We start from the raw sequence: 20,076 nt of genomic DNA, 5'->3' as shown, positions 1-20,076 counted from the left end.
TGTTTAACTGGGTTCTCTTTATCTACTTTTAGGACTTGTGTGAAAATCTGATGATGTTTAAGGTCATATTTATGCAGAAATATAGAAAATTCTAAAGGGTTCACAAACTTTCAAGCACTACTGTACAGTGAACCAGTGGAGTATTTAATACAACATTACTGACTCCAATAAAGCATGACATGAGATCACTGCATGCCTCTGTTTCAGCTTCTGATTATTTGGAACAGTTGTAAAAGAGCAGTCTTTCCAGTGAGCTTTCGTGTCATGTGTTTTATGTCAACTCATGTCATACTCCTGAACCGTACTTCTGTATTTAAGAAACACACCCCAGTCTTGAAAGGTGGTGCAGAGTTCAAGCGCTTCGCCGGTTATGAGAGAACGTGACAGAGAAGGAACATATCGGCCAAACTGACAGCACATCAACTCACACTGCCACTGTCGGCACAACAAAAACTCCAGCTCCCACAGCAGCCCGCTTCAGTATTAAGGGTGACATTTTCAATATAGTCCTTTCACAAATCACTCACGTAAGGTAGATACACTAGTGCACGTATATACAGGTTTTTACAGTAACCATGGGGAAAACTGGAGGGTACGACGGGGAGCTGCCACTGGCCTGGTGCTTACTGTAAAACCCTGCTTGAGCGCGTCTGTTAGAGGTGTGATGATTCAGTTTTTTCACGATTCGATTCAAATCACGATTCTGACCTTCAGATTCGATTCGAATCACGATTCACATTTTTTGTCCTCTATTTTATAACTGATGCAAATCATTGTCAATATTCTGTTAACTGTCAGCCTAGAAATGTAAAATAATAAAAAACAAACAAGTCGTGTTGCCTTTGTAGTCTTTATCCAGACTCCAGTCACTCCATTGACTTTGAATGCAACTATGAATGTATCACAGTTCAGTCATTTTTGGCACATTTTAATTTTCAAACTGCAAAACACTAAGAAGCAAAAAAGCAATGAAAACTTCATGACTTTTGTCTCAATCTTTTAAAGCACAAAAGTACAGTCACTTGTGTTAAAATGAATATCACCTCTTGAGACACAACATTCATTGTCCAGCGAGTACAGAAGGCACTGAGATTTAATAAGTTCTGAGACACCAATAATTTATTGTCATGATGAGGAAACTTAGACTCACACAGCTTACACAGCACTTGTTTTCTGTCATGAGACAGTAAGAAATGCCGCCAAACTGGGCTTTTAAAAGCCGGTGGCTTCAGGAATTCCGAGTCGTCCGCCATGTTGTTCACAAAGCAACGCGTGATCTCGTGAGATTGCTATAGCAACCACAAACATGGCTGCGCCCACGTACAGCTCCGGATGCCTAATCGGATTTTTAATATCAAAATTATGCCGTTTGTTGAAATTTGTTAAGCATCTAGCATTATCAGGATGAAATTAGGTATCGTTAGTGAATCATCAGTGAATTGAGATTCATTAAATTTTAATCGATTTTTGAATTGCAGATTGAAATGGATCAGTAGATTGGGGATCAATTAATCGTCACACCTCTAGCGTCTATGCTGTCCAGTGTTGGAGAGCAAGCAATGCTTTTAATCCATTTCTCATTATTATTATTGTCATTAAAAAAATATTTGTACAGTGTTAGATTTGACACATCATTGTAGGCCTATTCAAATTTTTTTGTTTATTTCCTCTTTTGTCTAAAAGTGCATTTTTTTATCTAATGTGAGACACAGTGATAGATTTTATTTCACGTTATTTAACCCGAGCCATTCTCTATTTACATTGATCCATAGCAAGAGAGAAATTTGATAGATGAGAGATAATGTTCCATGAGGGTGAGGGGGCGGGGCTTCCAGGGTGTCGGTTATTATCAGAGAGTTCCAAACACTTATGCAACTGTCATTCATCAACAGGTAATCAAACTTTTTATTTTTATTTACTATTTATTTATTCATTCATTTTTTTTTTTTTTTTTGGGGGGGGAGCGTTGCATAGAAAAATTTTGTTTTCTGTGTATTTTTGAATGCTTACTTGTCACAGTGGGTGAGAAATTCCCAAAATCCAAAATAATTTGGGAAATAGAACCAATTACTTCATTAGAAAATATTGAGGGCGGGTATCAATTAAAAAAAACCCAACCAACCAACCAACCAACCAACAAAACCCCAACCTTTTTGACCATGAGGGATTAGTCAGAATTCCTACACGAGTAATAAAGACTGGGATAAAAAAAAAAAACAATAATACAGTCACATAAACATTTATTTCAAGTGTACAACCCCGATTCCAAAAAAGTTGGGACAAAGTACAAATTGTAAATAAAAACGGAATGCAATAATTTACAAATTTCAAAAACTGATATTGTATTCACAATAGAACATAGACAACATATCAAATGTCGAAAGTGAGACATTTTGAAATTTCATGCCAAATATTGGCTCATTTGAAATTTCATGACAGCAACACATCTCAAAAAAGCTGGGACAGGGGCAATAAGAGGCTGGAAAAGTTAAAGGTACAAAAAAGGAACAGCTGGAGGACCAAATTGCAACTCATTAGGTCAATTGGCAATAGGTCATTAACATGACTGGGTATAAAAAGAGCATCTTGGAGTGGCAGCGGCTCTCAGAAGTAAAGATGGGAAGAGGATCACCAATCCCCCTAATTCTGCGCCGACAAATAGTGGAGCAATATCAGAAAGGAGTTCGACAGTGTAAAATTGCAAAGAGTTTGAACATATCGTCATCTACAGTGCATAATATCATCAAAAGATTCAGAGAATCTGGAAGAATCTCTGTGTGTAAGGGTCAAGGCTGGAAAACCATACTGGGTGCCCGTGATCTTCAGGCCCTTAGACGGCACTGCATCACATACAGGCATGCTTCTGTATTGGAAATCACAAAATGGGCTCAGGAATATTTCCAGAGAACATTATCTGTGAACACAATTCACCGTGCCATCCGCTGTTGCCAGCTAAAACTCTATAGTTCAAAGAAGAAGCCATATCTAAACACGATCCAGAAGCGCAGACGTCTTCTCTGGGCCAAGGCTCATTTAAAATGGACTGTGGCAAAGTGGAAAACTGTTCTGTGGTCAGACGAATCAAAATTTGAAGTTCTTTATGGAAATCAGGGACGCCATGTCATTCGGACTAAAGAGGAGAAGGACAACCCAAGTTGTTATCAGTGCTCAGTTCAGAAGCCTGCATCTCTGATGGTATGGGGTTGCATTAGTGCGTGTGGCATGGGCAGCTTACACATCTGGAAAGACACCATCAATGCTGAAAGGTATATCCAGGTTCTAGAGCAACATATGCTCCCATCCAGACGACGTCTCTTTCAGGGAAGACCTTGCATTTTCCAACATGACAATGCCAAACCACATACTGCATCAATTACAGCATCATGGCTGCGTAGAAGAAGGGTCCGGGTACTGAACTGGCCAGCCTGCAGTCCAGATCTTTCACCCATAGAAAACATTTGGCGCATCATAAAATGGAAGATACGACAAAAAAGACCTAAGACAGTTGAGCAACTAGAATCCTACATTAGACAAGAATGGGTTAACATTCCTATCCCTAAACTTGAGCAACTTGTCTCCTCAGTCCCCAGACGTTTACAGACTGTTGTAAAGAGAAAAGGGGATGTCTCACAGTGGTAAACATGGCCTTGTCCCAACTTTTTTGAGATGTGTTGTTGTCATGAAATTTAAAATCACCTAATTTTTCTCTTTAAATGATACATTTTCACAGTTTAAACATTTGATATGTCATCTATGTTCTATTCTGAATAGAATATGGAATTTTGAAACTTCCACATCATTGCATTCCGTTTTTATTTACAATTTGTACTTTGTCCCAACTTTTTTGGAATCGGGGTTGTAAATAAGTTATTCCCTTCTGTAGATATCATGTAGAATATTTTAAGTAATTTTTGTACATGTATATAACGGTGATTTTCAATTCTATTTCAGATTCCTAATCACATTATACTGTTGTACGGATGCCCATAAACTTAAGTGTTCAATTTAAAAAAGCTCCAGACGTCCCCGTGATGTTCTCCTGTGCTGCAGATTGGTTCTGGGAGAGAAATAATGCTGAGCAGAAGAGTGTGATCTCTGCTCCGTCTTCCTCCACCAGGGAACTGGGAATGAGGGAACTGCAGCGCAACAATGTGGTGTTGGTGGATTTACTGCCATTCTGACCTCACCGTCCAAGAGGTTTTAATTTGGGAGCAATAAAGCCAACATTAAGATGAAATATGGGAGATTAGTGCAGGGATTTATCAAGCTCGGTCCAACAGGACAGGAGGAAAAAAGAGAGCTAAGTAAACACGATAAAGGCCTTACTTCTTTCAGCATTTGAAACGCATGATCCAGCTATTCGACAGGCTCGAATAACACGGAGCTTATGAAAGGCAAACACAGGCGGTTCAGTGGGCCAAATGGATCTCTGGAGGTGAAACTTGGCCTCTGCATGCTTTCGCTAACGTGATTAAAAAACAGGCAAAAACGCAGTTTATCACAGAAGCAACTAAACATGTGATACATAGTAGCTGCATGAAGTCATGAGAAATTGCAGCATTCGAGTAAAGTATATATAGCGTGTCTGATTAACTGTGTGAGGACGTAGTGTTTGTGAATGGGGCGGGGTGTTAGGGGCAGGGTCACTCACCTTTGGGTCGCTGGATGCAAGTGTGCTGGTTGTCGGACAGAAAGAATCCCTCTTTACAGCGGCACTCATAACTCCCCATCATGTTCACACACACCTGCTGACATCCACCATTACCCTCCGAACACTCGTCTACATCTGGAGAGAGAGAGAGAGAGAGACAGACAGATAAAAAGAGAGAAAGATGGAGAGACAGAAAGAGATAGGCAGAAAAAGTGAGTGTGAGAGACAGAGCAGAGACAGAAAAAGAGCGAGCAGACAGATAGATAGACAGACAGAGAGATGGAAAAAGAGTGAAAAAGATACACACACAGAGGGAAAAGAATGGACAGACAGAGATAGAGAGCGGAAGAGAGAAACAGAAAGAGAAAGACAGACAGAGGGAATGACGGACAGACAAAGCATGACAGAGATCCAGAGAGGATGGAGACAGACAAACAGACAGAAACAGAAATAGAAAGTGTGACAGAGAGAGAGAGAGAGAGAGAGAGAGAGACAGGTTTCATCATTTAAATTGGAGCTCATGCCCTCCATCTTGATTCAGAATGAAAGTATGTACACGTATGGATGTTCAGATGGTGATCATTACCACCCCCTCTTCCAGCCCAATTGTGATTGTTTTATGAAAGGAACAGAATCTGTTGGATCCAAAACATCACAATTATGAAAGCCTTGCTAAATAATTCCTGTATTTCAGAGCGATGCCCTTATTTCAGTAGCTAGCGTAGTTTCTGGGTGGTTTCTTCCACAAGGAGCTAACTGCTAGATGAAATGAGCAGAACAGCATATGTTTTCTGAACAAAATGTGTTTTTCTGAGGTAAAGTATTAACTTTTCAGATAAGCGCTGCTAAAGTATTTTTTATCTTTTGTAGCTTTCACCTGGAAACATGGATATCGGGTACATGTTGGACCGTGAAGTGTGAAAGGTTCACTACATGCACATTTCTTGCTTAAAGATGTATACTAAAGGTACAAAAGACTTTGAGCGTACCACCTGAACAACAACAAAAGTACAATCAGTACCCTTTTTCTGAGTGTGAAGTTGTGTGTCTATGTGAATCTCCAGAAATAAATTCTTACTGTATTGTGAAAAGAAGAAAAGTAATAATTCATGGCCTCTCTGGACTTCTATATAAACCCTTTTCTGACACTAATATGTAAATTCATGCCTGTAAACGCTGCTCTCAACTGCCGTAAATCTCGTGACACAGGCGTATAGTCGAGCTAATACTCAGTAAAATTGACATTAAAAGAACTCCTGTTGAGTTAATGGCACTTGTAAAAGGTCAGATTTGCTGCAGAGGAGTGGCTCTGGCATGCCTGGTGTTACTGCACGCCTCCTGAGGACTCCAGTTTGACTTTAAAGGAGTCAGGAAGTTGAAGACATTCCCGTAAGCTCCTGGCATGATGCTCGATCCCTGACAGATGTTAAAATGCTCCCAAGGAGAAGCCACTTGCTCCAGATTGGTAACGCTGAGGCCAGGGCATGAAGACAGACGCTTTTATTGGGATTTCAGCAACATCAGTCTGACTCTGACTCCCCATTTAAAGTGAATATATGAGTCACCAGAGAAAGGAAATCATTCCAATACTTTAAACATGAATCTGAGAAAACAGTAAGGAAAATATTAAAGTGGGCCATCACCCAGTCACTTTATTGCTCTCTGGCTTCTGTCTGGAGCGTCAGGATCTGGAAGAAATATCGTATTGGGATCATATGACGAAATGGCTTGCGAATACTTGTGTAGTCTACAACTGGTTTTCAAAGCGTGAAGTATATCCAGGGGGTCTACGATTTGTACATTTTGTTACACCATTATCAAAGTTATTACATTTCCTTATTGAGCTCTTTATTCCTTATGTTACAGTTATTAGCCAGTTTGACTGGTCAAGTGAATCAGTTGTTTAATCTGAATCTCAAAAACTCAAAAACAGATTGGTTTAAGTGCGTTCTATGGGTGGAAAGTTCAGGAATTAAATACGTAGCCAAATACATTGTCTTAAATAAACAGCCAAAAATTTAATTTTACACATAAATGTTGCGGAATATTTTGATTGTTGAATTATTTTAAAAAAATTATTCCGTACTGGAGTCTGTGAAATATATTTTACAGTTAAATTTGTACCTGGCTCGAAAAGTTTGAGAACCTCTGGTTTAGAAGTTCATAACTAAATGTAAAATATTTTGGACAGCTTTACTGAATGTGGGCAGCATGGTGGTGTAGTGGTGTCGCCTCACAGCAAGAAGGTCCTGGGTTCGAGCCCCGGGGCCGGCGAGGGCCTTTCTGTGCGGAGTTTGCATGTTCTCCCCGTGTCCGCGTGGGTTTCCTCCGGGTGCTCCGGTTTCCCCCACAGTCCAAAGACATGCAGGTTAGGTTAACTGGTGACTCTAAATTGAGCGTAGGTGTGAATGTGAGTGTGAATGGTTGTCTGTGTCTATGTGTCAGCCCTGTGATGACCTGGCGACTTGTCCAGGGTGTACCCTGCCTTTCGCCCGTAGTCAGCTGGGATAGGCTCCAGCTTGCCTGCGACCCTGTAGAAGGATAAAGCGGCTAGAGATAATGAGATGAGATGAGCTTTACTGAATGTGATCATTCTCAGGCATAACAACACAATGAAGCATGACTTATAAACCCAATCAAATACAAATATAGTTTTGCATTAAAGTAGGCCTTCTTTCACACCTGGCATGTTTTTCAACCTCCAATGCACGTTTTAAAGAGAGCTTATGGGAAGAGAGTCTGGTTCCTCTCAACGATCCCTCCACCCCACCCCACCCCCCCCACACACACACACTCTGTCTGTCCCTCTGAGTCACATGTCGATCCTGAGATCGAGATGCTGATCTCTTCTGCTCCTCGGACCTGCCTGATCCATCCTGATGCCCTACGTCTGGCTGGAGTCTCATCACATCGCTCCTGTGGAGGACAGCCCCATATGGACAGTTGAAAGTCGCAGTTGGAAGACACTCTGGACTCTTACAGTAATGCTTTTATGGCTGAGGATTACAGTTGACTTGCTAACTTTAGGACTGCAGTTGTCATGAACAGTTTCGCACTCAAGTTTCCATCAATGAACAGTTTATAACTTGAACAAAACAGACTTCATGTTAAAACTGTTAAAAATGTTATAATCACGCTATCTGTTATCACCCAAATGAGGATGGGTTCCCTTTTGAGTCTGGTTCCTCTCGAGGTTTCTTTCTCATGTCGTCTGAGGGAATTTTTCCTTGCCACTGTCGCCACAGGCTTGTTCACTGGGGATCGACTAGGGATAGACGAGGGATAAAATGAGCTTATGTTTAAAGTCACTAGAATTCTGTAAAGCTGCTTTGCAGCAATGTCTATTGTTAAAAGCACTATAAAAATAAACTTGACTTGACATGGCTCGTAGTCTCAAGGAGTTCTTCCTCACCACCATCACCTCTGGCTTGCCCATGAAGAAGAAGAAGACTTTATTTGTCACATGCATACCCAAGCACACAGTGAAATTCATCCTCTGCATTTAACCCATCTGAAGCAGTGAACACACGCACACACACCCAGAGCAGTGGGCAGCCATACCACAGTGCCCGGGGAGCAGTTGGGGGTTAGTCACCTTGCTCAACGGCACTTCAGCCCAAGGCCACCCCATGTTAACCTAACTTAACCTAACTGCATGTCTTTGAATGTCCATTAGGGAAAAATTTAAATATAAAACTGCTTTGTGGCAATGCCCATTGTTAAAAGTGCAATGCAAAGAAATTGAAGCTTCCAAAGTTAAAAAAAAAAAGTTCAACTGGCACAAACAGAAAAGCATTTGCTCTATCCTTGGGAGCCTGTGAGTTCGAAATCCAATGAATACAGCCATCAGTGGCCAGGAGCCAAGAAAGCGCAACTGGTGACAGGGACCCTCGTCAATTGTGGCCATCTGTGAGGACATGTATGTGGAAGAGGGCAGACAGCACTTTCCTCTGAGTGTATTATGCTGCTCTATAATACAGTATGAGGAGCAGTTTGTAAAGATGCACTAGGTTGCTTTTCACATGCAAGTCTTGAGCCTCTGGAGAAATGTGAAGAATATGGGAGAAAAAAAATCAAGTAAATAATTACACCTTTCAGAAAAGTGCAGAGTGACGTCAAGCACTTTTTTTTACCTCTTGACTAATCAAGTCGCATGCTGAGGAACAGCTGAGAACATCAAATATCAAAAACAGAGGACAAAGTGATGGTGAAAAAAACTGTCTTGTCAGTGAGCAGAAATGTTAGAATATTTTTCATGTTGAAATGAACGTATTTCCAATATTCCAATGTATTAATGCAACTACAAATAAGAGTGTGTGTGTCTTTTTGGGATGTTAATCTGTACATGATGCGATGTTTCACTTTACCTGCGGCTACATGCAGTCAATTCAAGCATAAGCAGCTCAGACATACTTGTTTTTCTGTCTCCGAAATACAGTGAGATAACTTCACACAATCATCAGTGGTCAAAACTAAGACGCTGACAATAATATCTCAGATGTTCTTGTGTGTCATGAGCAATATCTTGCAGCCTGCCACTGTAAACCTGTCCCCGGTGAAACATCATGTCATCAATAAGAGACAGCATGTACAAGTTATGTACTCAATAATCCGTCATCTGAAACTAATTTGCTGTCTATTTGTCCGGACTGAGAAACACACAAGCTTCGGATGTCTGCTTTCCTTCTCCGATTACATAATCATTACTTTAATTCTTTATCTCTATTTCAGGCAGCACGGTGCTGTAGTGGTTAGCGCTGTCACCTCATAGCAAGAAGGTCTGGGTTCGAGCCCCGTGGCCAACAGGGGCCTTTCTGTGTGGCGTTTGCATGTTCTCCCCGTGTCCGCGTGGGTTTCCTCCGGGTGCTCCGGTTTCCCCCACAGTCCAAAGACATGCAGGTTAGGTTAACTGGTGACTCTAAATTGACCGTAGGTGTGAATGTGAGTGTGAATGGTTGTCTGTGTCAGTGACTACGTTTACATGCACGTCCAAATCGAGCTGCTGTTGGTAATCGAGCAAAGGGCCCCAGCAGGGGTGCCAGAGAAATCCAATCCTACATGCACAAGTGAAATCGGGCTATTGTGCAAGGTGCATTGTGCACCTGAGCCACACGTGGCGCTACACGCCCCATCATGTTGGTACACTTCCGGTTGTCGTCATGAAGAAGAGCTATAGTGTTGCCAGATACTGCTGACGTTTTCCAGCCCAAAACATGTTCAAATCCGCTAAAATGCACTTAAAACCCCCAATCTGGCAACACTAGCAGTTCCGTGTTCAAGCTGTTAGGCTTGCTCTAACAGACTGTATGGCTACAAACTGTCCGGCGCAGACCACTGTTTTGTAAGAAAACTTATTTTGCACAATAATATTTTTCTAAAGTCCATTTTTTGCTTACAAAAAAATATTTTTTTTTTGCTTACAATTTAACTTATGTCTTAATAAACACACAAAAAGTTCAGTTGTTTTGTTTTTGACATTCTTCAGATGTTGGACATATATATACACACACACAAATACAATGACTTGTTTATGTACACAATTCACAGCTATACAGATGTATTTGGTGATACAGTAAGTGAGCTAAATTTTAACAGTGCAAACAATGCCACAAAAAGAAAAGATTCATGCCGTTGTCATGCCGACCGAGGCTGTTGTGTTTCCCGCTTGTGGTCTCGTCACTCGTCACTTCCGGAAGTAGCTCGACAACTAGCTCGATAGGGTATACATGCGCAAAATAGCTCGGCAGAAATCGCATAAACTAGGTCGTGTAGCTCGATTCCGAGAAATCAAGTTCGGTTCAATTTCAGCCGAATTAAGGTGTATACATGGCATTTTGAACTTCGATTTCAGTCGAGCAACGGCAGAAATTCGATTCTCTCTATGTGCATGTAAACGTAGTGAGTGTGTCAGCCCTGTGATTAGACCCCGAAGCCGCTGCCAGGCGCCGCTAAAACCGCCATTTAGAATTTGAGCCGCCGCCAGCCAATAATTTTGTAAGCCAATTTGAGCCGCTATCTAATAAAATTTGGCTGAGCCACTAAGAATTGTGTACATCAAATAATGGGTTTATCCACATCATGAGCTACAAGAAAAGTGACACAAACATGATCAACTGTACACACTAGTAGTAACACAATAGAGACGTATAGGCATACACTGTAGAGATTTAGAACTGATATCACAGCACAGAGAGCCACCACAAGCTTGCCGTTGTGACTACCTGTCTGGCTTCCCGCCCCTCACACCGTTACCACGATACACTGGGGAACCCGGGAACCCACCCAGAGCATCAATCGACTCCGATATCGATGAGATGGCTGCATTCTTTGCCGCTGCTGAGGGAAAGTGTAAAGGTATTTTTTTTGTTTGTTTGTTTCACATACTTCGAGATTGATAAAAAAAAAAGTACTCCACCACTCTACTTTCATCATAGTAAGATAGCTGCCAGTCCTTCACTGGTCATTGCTAGTGAGAGTAGATAGCTAGATGCCTTCCTCGAACAATCCAGATTAGCTTATTATTAGCATTGAACTACAATCTTGCTAGATTTATATTTACAATGAAGTAAGAGACCAGGGGACCTGTGGTAAATATGATTTCACGTTAAATGACCCGTGTGTGTGTGAGAGAGAGAGAGAGAGAGAGAGAGAGATAATAATAATAATACATCTAAGTACTTATAATAAATAAATGTAATAAATAAATAACTTATAATCAATAAATGCTATCATAAATACACCATTTGTTGTAGTACAATCAGTTTTTTAACCAAACTGTGTTGTGGAAATAGCCAATGTATCTGTGTAACCAGTACACTGCATCTTATAATCAATTGAACGTAGACCATAGGCGTGAAGAAACAGTATCAGCCATTTGTAGCCATAAACATTTTGGTGGCTGCAGCAGCCATTAAGGTTTTGGCTGAGTCAGCTAGCCAGCCAATAATTTCATCAGCCAGCCATTATCCTGAAAACAAACGGCTTCGGGGTCTACCTGTGATGATCTGGCGACTTGTCCAGGGTGTACCCCGCCTTTCGCCCGTAGTCAGCTGGGATAGGCTCCAGCTTGCCTGCGACCCTGTAGAACAGGATAAAGCGGCTAGAGATAATGAGATAAGATGAGATCTCTATTTCACACACAATGATCCTGGAGATGCTCCAGAAAGATCCATGACTGGGTTACACTGCAAAAAATGAGATCTTGTGAAGAGAAAATATCCTTAATATTGGTGAATTTACCTAATATTTCTTATTAGAAGATGATTATAACTCAAGATTACTTTGCTTACTTTTACTCGTTTCAAGCTTAAAATTTTTTTATTCTATTGTTAGATCCATCCATTATCCGTAACTGCTTATCCTGTGCAGGGTCATGGGCAAGCTGGAGCCTATCCCAGCTAACTACAGGTGAGAGTCGGGGTACACTTTGGACAAGTCGCCAGGTCATTGCAGGGTTAACACATAGAGACAAACAACCATTCACACTCACATTCACACCTACAGTCAATTTAGAGCCACCAGTTAACCTAACCTGCATGTCTTTGGACTGTGGGGGAAACCGGAGCACCCGGAGGAAACCCACGCGGACACGGGGAGAACATGCAAACTCCACACAGAAAGGACCCCGTCGGCCACTGGGCTCAAACCCAGAACCTTCTTGCTGTGAGGCGACAACACGAACCACTACACCACCACGCCACCCCCATTGTCAGATAATTTTGCTCATTTTAAGCATTCAATTCTAGAATGAAACAAAATTATCTGCCAATAGAATAAGAAAATGTAAAGCTTGAAATTAGTAAAAGTGTCTAAAAGTAAGCCAAATAATTGTATATTTGAGTTCTAATCATCTTTTAAGAAGAATTATTATACATACGGGCCACTTTTTCAATGGAATAAAAACATGTATTCTGTTCCCTTCTAGTGGGTTTATTGATAGCATGCAATATTGTTATCATATCGCTTATCCTCCATGTATTACGCCACTCTCCCTTATGGAGAATGAGCATGGAATATTGTTATAATATTGCATGTTGTCAAGACAACACAATGTCACACACGAAGCTCCAATGACAAAACTTTGCTGCTGCGCATGCGCACAATCATTTATTTGTCAGCCGGGAGAGAGAGAAGATGGGGTTAATTCAGTGCTCGGATTAAGCAAGAAATAAATAAACTGAAAACTGAAACTAAAGACGCGCTGAACACCCGAAAGGCTACAGTACCAAAACTTCATTATATGTTCTTCATGCATATTTACAAGAGAAAAACATATAATTGGACATCAAAAAACTGGAAAAGAGACATGTCGGAGATGTAAAACTTCCGCACTCACGAGTGACTGTGACGGTTTGTAAACAAACATGCCCATGAGGTTTGCTTCATTAAAAGCGGAAGATTTAAAGAGAAAGATAAAGAGAAACGGAAGATTTAAAGAGAACGCTGAACACTCGAAAGGCTACAAATACTTCACTGGATATCCTTCATGCATTTTTACAAGAGAAAAACCTACCAACGGACATCGAAAAACTGGAAAAGAGAGCAATAGCAGAAATATTGTCAAAGTTCTACTTGGAGGTGAGGAAAAGTGACGGAGACTTTTACAAGAGGACTTCACTTGTGGATTTCACTCAGCAAAGCCCTTTTGTTTTGAACAACTGCAGTGTAACAATGAATTATGACCAAAAGTAACTTTGAACTGTCAACCTGTACTGTATATCGCTTGTATATAAGTTGGGATGTTGTTCAGGCTTTTTGGACTTATACCATTTTTATTGTTAGAACTTTGACTTTGTACGTTGGCTCAACAGAACATTGAATTACATTCAATCAGAATCAGCATTCCATCCATCCATTATCTGTAGCCACTTATCCTGTTCTACAGGGTCGCAGGCAAGCTGGAGCCTAAGAAAAGCCCTTGCCAGCCACTGGGCTTGAACCCAGGCCCTTATTGCTGTGAGGCGACAGTGCTAACCACTACACCACCATGCCATCTAGAATCAGCATTCAATATTGGTAAGTTACCCCCTCTTTTTTTTTTTACTTTTTGTAAACTCTATAATTGTTCCATCGAATGTCTATGTATAATAATAATAATATTGGCTGTTTTTTTCATGGTATATCAGATATATTCCATTCAGCTACTTGTCTTCGACTCGTTCAGTATCATGCTAGCTGAATGGAATATATCTGATATACCACTCAAAGCCAGCCAATATTATTTAAATATTAGATAAATTTATCCATATGAAAGATATTTTCTCTTCACAAGATATTTTTTTCAGTGTAGGATATATAGTTTAGAATACTTTTATCACATGATAAACCTATCCTTCCATCTGTCTATTCATTTATCACACTTGACGTGTGCTGTTATAGGACAATAGTCAATAATGAGATCTGTGAACTAGCCAGACACAAATTTTCCAATAATATCATATCCATAAGTGTATTCTGACAATATTCATCCATCCATTATCTGTAGCCGCTTATCCTGTTCTACAGGGTCGCAGGCGAGCTGGAGCCTATCCCAGCTGACTACGGGCGAGAGGCGGGGTACACCCTGGACAAGTCACCAGATCATCACAGGGCTGACACATAGACACAGACAACCATTCACACTCACATTCACACCTACGGTCAATTTAGAGCCACCAGTTAACCTAACCTGCATGTCTTTGGACTGTGGAGGAAACTGGAGCACCCGGAGGAAACCCACGCAGACACGGGGAGAACATGCAAACTCCACACAGAAAGGCCCTCACTGGTCGCAAACCCAGGATCTTCTTGCTGTAAGGCGACAGTGCTAACCACTACACCATCGTGCCGCCCTATTCTGATAATACTATTTAAAAAATTAATTAAGGAGCTAATTGTGCATTTTATCTGGTTATAATTACATTAATGCTGTAAAACATATAGTACATCAAACACATTATCACATACCCGTCTGCCCACATTACCTCTGACTGTTACAGAGTGATGATGCTGGAGACTCGTTCCATACATGTTAAATAAAATCTCCTTGCAGAAAACGTCACCATATCAACAGTTACGCACATATTTAATACATTCATATGGAGTGGCTGCTGCAGAAGTGCTTGTGTATGTTGAACTACTATTAGAGCTCTTGTGATTAACAGAAAATTAATCAACACCTTCTGACCAATCAGAATCGAGAATTCAAGGACAATACGAGGCAGAAATATAAATGATCCATCAGGAACCATTACGAATAACACATTCCATTAACTTCCATTACAGATCACTAGAACATGATCAAAGCCATTAGAAACCAGTAAAATATTTAATTGGTCTTGAAATCAAATTTTTTTTTTTAGCACAGGAGTTTAGCAATGAGCAACGCTTACAAATTAAACTAACAAATTAAATTCAGTAAATACGTCGAAGATGTTTGGCTGCATTTGGGGTGAAAGATGGAATTGTATAAAGTTAATTTTTATTCCCTGAATTCACACACACACACACACACACAGACACGGTCAGTAACCTCATCTGATCAAAACGAGGTCAAAAAAGACCCCCAGGCTTCTGACAATAATTTGATTTATTGTCTACATCAGTCCAAGTCTGTGGTCCTCAAACTGTCTCTCCAATCACTTAATAACAGTTTAATCTTCAACAATCTGATTTGTTGAAATAACCCCTCTTTCTCAATTACACTAGAAATCGGCGTATCAAAGAATAACTGAGAACCGTAACGTGAGACAAAGAGAATAAATTTTACGAAGCGAGAACCATCTGGAGAACAAAGATCATTCATTTCCTCATAAACAGATGAAAGTAATCGATGAAAAATGACCCGTGTTAGAAGAGTCACGGACACAAAACACAGAAGAGCGGAGCAGCGAGATCAATGACTTAACGAGCAGCTGTTAAAGTCTAGCCTGGACATCGGCACATATGCCGACTCTCTCTCTCACACACACTTCTAAATGAGCCGTCACCTCGGCAGATCACGTCTCCTTGTCACTCGGCTCCTACAGAGGCCTGTGCTATGTGATGGAGACGGCCGCCGTCCAAAGCAAATATTTTGAAAAGGAAAGGGATTCTGGCAAGTGCTCAGCTTATTTGCACTTAAAAGTTTTTCTTTTTGCAAAAACTCTCCGGAGAGGAACGAAAATGTAATCAAGTTAAAAAAGACTGCCTCAGAGCTGAAAAATGAGACATCATTCTGTCTGTCTTTTTACACTCTCGAGCTTTCACAGTAATAAATCTTAGCATGCTTCATTCCACCAGCTATCAAATCAAGCAGGTTAATCCACTTACATTGTGCTGTCCCGCAGTACATTCTGCAGGTTTCATGAGTCACAACAATGCTGACTGGGTTATATCTGGAATTTGAGACGTGCCACCTAGGCGCCTGGATTCTCAAAACACTGAAGATGCTCCATAACCCAGCTGAAGCATCATGCTTTGTCAGGAGAATAAATCAATATTTGAGTATAGCTTTCATGGTAAGTTAATTACAACCACCATCAGCCATTTTCGACCCTGATCACTGAGAGAGACAGATGACTGCTTCCAAAAGTCATTATTATTGATTACATTTTTGAACTGTCTGGATATTGGATTTCAAATATGGGATCAGTAAAGTCCATCTAATCAATTTAATATATTTATTCATCTACAGTAAGCACTTTATCCTAGTCAAGGGGGCAGTGGATACAGTGTCTATCCCAGGAACACTGTGAGTGAGCATGGGAATTAGCGGTGTAACACAATGTGTCTAGTGTTCCAAAACTTTCCATCTGTATATGTGTTCAGATTTAAAAATTAAGTTGTTGTGGCTTAAACATTGTGTTTTTTATTTAAATTTTTAAATTAAAAATGAACCTGAATTCTGGTTCTGACAGTTCCTCAATCTCAGCTTCATCACTTCAGGGCAGCACGGTAGTGTAATGGTTAGCACTGTCGCCTCACAGCAAGAAGGTTCTAAGTTCAAGACCAGCAGCCAACGGGGGCCTTTCTGTGTGGGGTTTGCATGTTCTCCCCGTGTCAGTGTGGGTTTCCTCCGAGTGCTCCAGTTTCCCCCACAGTCCAAAGACATGGGGTGGCCTTGGGCTGAAGTGCCCTTGAGCAAGGCACCTAACCCCCAACTGCTCCCTGGGTACTGTAGCATGGCTGTCCACTGCTCTGGGTATGTATGTATGTGTGTGTGTGTGCTCATTGCTCATGTGTGTGTTCACTACTTCAGGTGGGTTAAATGCAGCGAGGAACTTTACTGTGCTTATGTGTGAGTTGTTGTTGTTCTTAAGTTGTTCTTCTTCAGTTTATAACTGTTCTCAATGAGAGATGCAAACAACCATTTTGTGTTTGTTTGCACCTTCCTGCCACATTTTCTAATGGATTTAGGTGGTTCTATTACCTAAAGGATAAACAATCTAGTACCCTAACTTAAACCACTGCGACACTGATTAGGCAGTTACTAAGGATGACTCAGTGAACGTCAAGTTTTATGACAAATGAATGGTCTTTCTTTGTCCCCACAAGCTTCATATCTGACTGCTCACTCACATGAAAATAAAAATCTTTTGCATCCCATGGCATCCCAGTCCAGGTGCACACCTCTAGTCTTAACCAGATATTCTGTCAATCTTCCTGCTAAGCTTTTGAAAAAACAAAACAAACAAACAAAAAAAAACCCCTCTCAATAGTTTGCCTCCTATTCATATCTGTATTTTGATCTGTTTAGAACACTCCATTCCAAATAACGCGTTCGTTTTTGGTTACATCCCTATTGGGAATAAGCAATGGATGGATGGGACACCAGTCCATTGCAGGACACCATTCAGACATGCTTATCCACATGTATTCGTACCTAGGGGAAACTACTGTAGCCAATCCAACTATCGGGTTGTTTTTTTATGGGGAGAGAAAGCTGAAGAACCCAGAGGAAACTCAGATGGACATGAAGAGATCATGTGAACTTAGGAATTGGGGAGCCTTGAGCTGTGAGTTGACATGTTAACCACAGTGGTGCCCTGTCTACTCAATTTCACAAGAAATTTTTAACAAATCCTTATGGGCTTGCCAAGACCACTGTCATCACCCCAATCACCTTTCCTATTGGTATTGTACTTGAAATAATTAACTTCCTGTAGCCAGAAAAAGACACTATTTTATGTGGCGGGTGTGTGTAGCTTAAAACTAGAAGGCCTTGTTCAGAACTAAAGATCAAGCAAATCAAAGTGAGATCCAGACCCTGTTCCTACAACAGTACTCCCATTAACATGTTTGTACTTTTAATTTGTAGGCTTTTAGAACCTACACGTTTTTCAACTTGCCAGCAAATGAAGCGCTAGTCCACAAATATTTAGCCACACACCTCTGCAAGGAAGGCAAGCAGAAATAATGACATGGATAAACACTGTGCTGGCTTCAGCCTGGCTTTCAAGGAGGAAATCAGAAAAGCTCGAGAGGAGACAGAACCTCCAAAAGAGCTGACCAAAGGCTTAGCTGTCTCAACACTAATTCAAAGATTCACCCTTAAAAACAGGACTCGTTCTTTCACTGGCTTGAGGGAAGGGCACGGGTAAAGCCAAATCCAAACAAACAGAATAAAGTCTTTCCTGACAAGATTAAAGGATTTTTCACTTTTCCTCTTTCCACTGAAAAAAGAGCCCATGGAAACGAGGAGTCAGTCGAGTCGGGTATTTTTAGCTGTGTTTTAGAGCTTGAAATGGCCAGATCTTCACAAAAAGTCAGTTTAAACCAAGATGGGGCCTAATGCCACAGCTTGTAGCTTTCTACATCACATCTAAATTGCTGTGTATATAACAGAAATAGGTTTACTGATGGGGGAGATAGGGGAAGCAAAACAACCAATGAAAATATAACACATTCATCACACATTTATCAAAGATGACACTGTTTATGCCATCTGCTTATCCAGATGAAATTGATGGGAACAGCTTCAGATCTATCTTATAGTAACCTGTACATCCAACTAAAATCACATGTTTGAAAACTGAGGTATTTCCTATCTGTACAACTACATTTGCATGAAAAGGTTTTCATTGATTACATAGTTGCACAACCTCAACCTCATGCCTGTGCTGTGCAACTGGATAACAGACTTCCTCACTGGTAGGCCCCAGTCTGTTCACCTTGGCAAAAAATATTCCAGCACCCTCATTATGAACACAGGCACTCCTCAAGGCTGTGTACTCAGCCCAATTCTGTTCATCCTGTTCACACATGACTGGATTGCCATCCAGCCAGAAAACATAATCACCAAATTTCCAGATGGTACAACAGTTAATGGCCTCATCATTGGCGAGGATAATGCAGTCTACATGAAAGTGGTGTCAGACCTGGTCACATGTACTATTTTTCCAACAGGGCAGTTCCAGGGCCAGTTCGGAACCGGTGCCGAATCTTGAACCAGTTCTTCACGTTTTGACAGCCAAAGAACTGGCTTTTAGCCAGGAAAACTGGTTCCAGAGCAGCACTAAAGGTTTGCTGACCTAGAATCAAGAACTGCTTATACCAGGGGCTAGGGGCCCATCATCAACCACTGCTGATGAGAAACTCTGAGGTGGAGAGCATACTAACCTGTGGTGTGGTTCAGCAGCAGCACTAGACAGAACAAGCAGCCACCGCAGCAAGTAATAAAATCAGACAGAGAATTACAGGACATCTTCAGTCAGAGAATCTCCAGATGGTCCTTCAGAGTGATCAGAGAGCCCACTGTCTCAGTCCACCAACTCTTCAACCTCATGAAGTCTAGCAGGCGGTACCACAGTATAGGTACAAAAACATCCAGACTCTGAAACAGTACGTATCCCCAGGTCATCAGTAAATGTCACCCTCCAAACCACCTGTACCCGCACCACAAACATCTATCCATTATACATAACCGCTTATCCTGTGCAGGGTCGCAGGCAAGCTGGAGCCTATCCCAGCTGACTATGGGCGAGAGGCAGGGTACACCCTGGACAAGTCACCAGATCATCACAGGGCTGACACATAGAGACATACAGTGGTGCTTGAAAGTTTGTGAACCCTTTAGAATTTTCTATATTTTTGCATAAACATGACCTAAAACATCATCAGATTTTCACACAAGTCCTAAAAGTAGATAAAGAGAACCCAGTTAAATAAATGAGACAAAAATATTATACTTGGTCATTTATTTATTGAGGAAAATGATCCAATATTACATATCTGTGAGAGGCAAAAGTATGTGAACCTCTAGGATTAGCAGTTAATTTGAAGGAGAAATTAGAGTCAGGTGTTTTCAATCAATGGTATGACAATCAGGTGTGAGTGGGCACCCTGTTTTATTTAAAGAACAGGGATCTATCAAAGTCTGATCTTCACAACACATGTTTGTGGAAGTGTATCATGGCATGAACAAAGGAGATTTCTGAGGACCTCAGAAAAAGCATTGTTGGTGCTCA

General features: G+C 41.0%; 1 protein-coding gene across 3 annotated transcripts in view; it reads right to left on the bottom strand.

The window, feature by feature from the left end:
• The window catches only part of scube3 (signal peptide, CUB domain, EGF-like 3), a 233,417-nt gene that overhangs the window by 109,813 nt on the left and 103,528 nt on the right, over positions 1-20,076 (bottom strand). For all 3 annotated transcript variants that reach the window (XM_060937716.1, XM_060937718.1, XM_060937717.1), the window contains exon 4: positions 4,652-4,786. In XM_060937716.1, coding sequence (XP_060793699.1) covers positions 4,652-4,786 — 135 coding nt within the window. The remainder of the gene's footprint in view (positions 1-4,651; positions 4,787-20,076) is intronic.

Source organism: Neoarius graeffei, chromosome 13 (assembly GCF_027579695.1).
Source record: "Neoarius graeffei isolate fNeoGra1 chromosome 13, fNeoGra1.pri, whole genome shotgun sequence".
NCBI lineage: Eukaryota > Metazoa > Chordata > Actinopteri > Siluriformes > Ariidae > Neoarius > Neoarius graeffei.
This window is presented reverse-complemented; position numbering and strand designations above follow the sequence as displayed.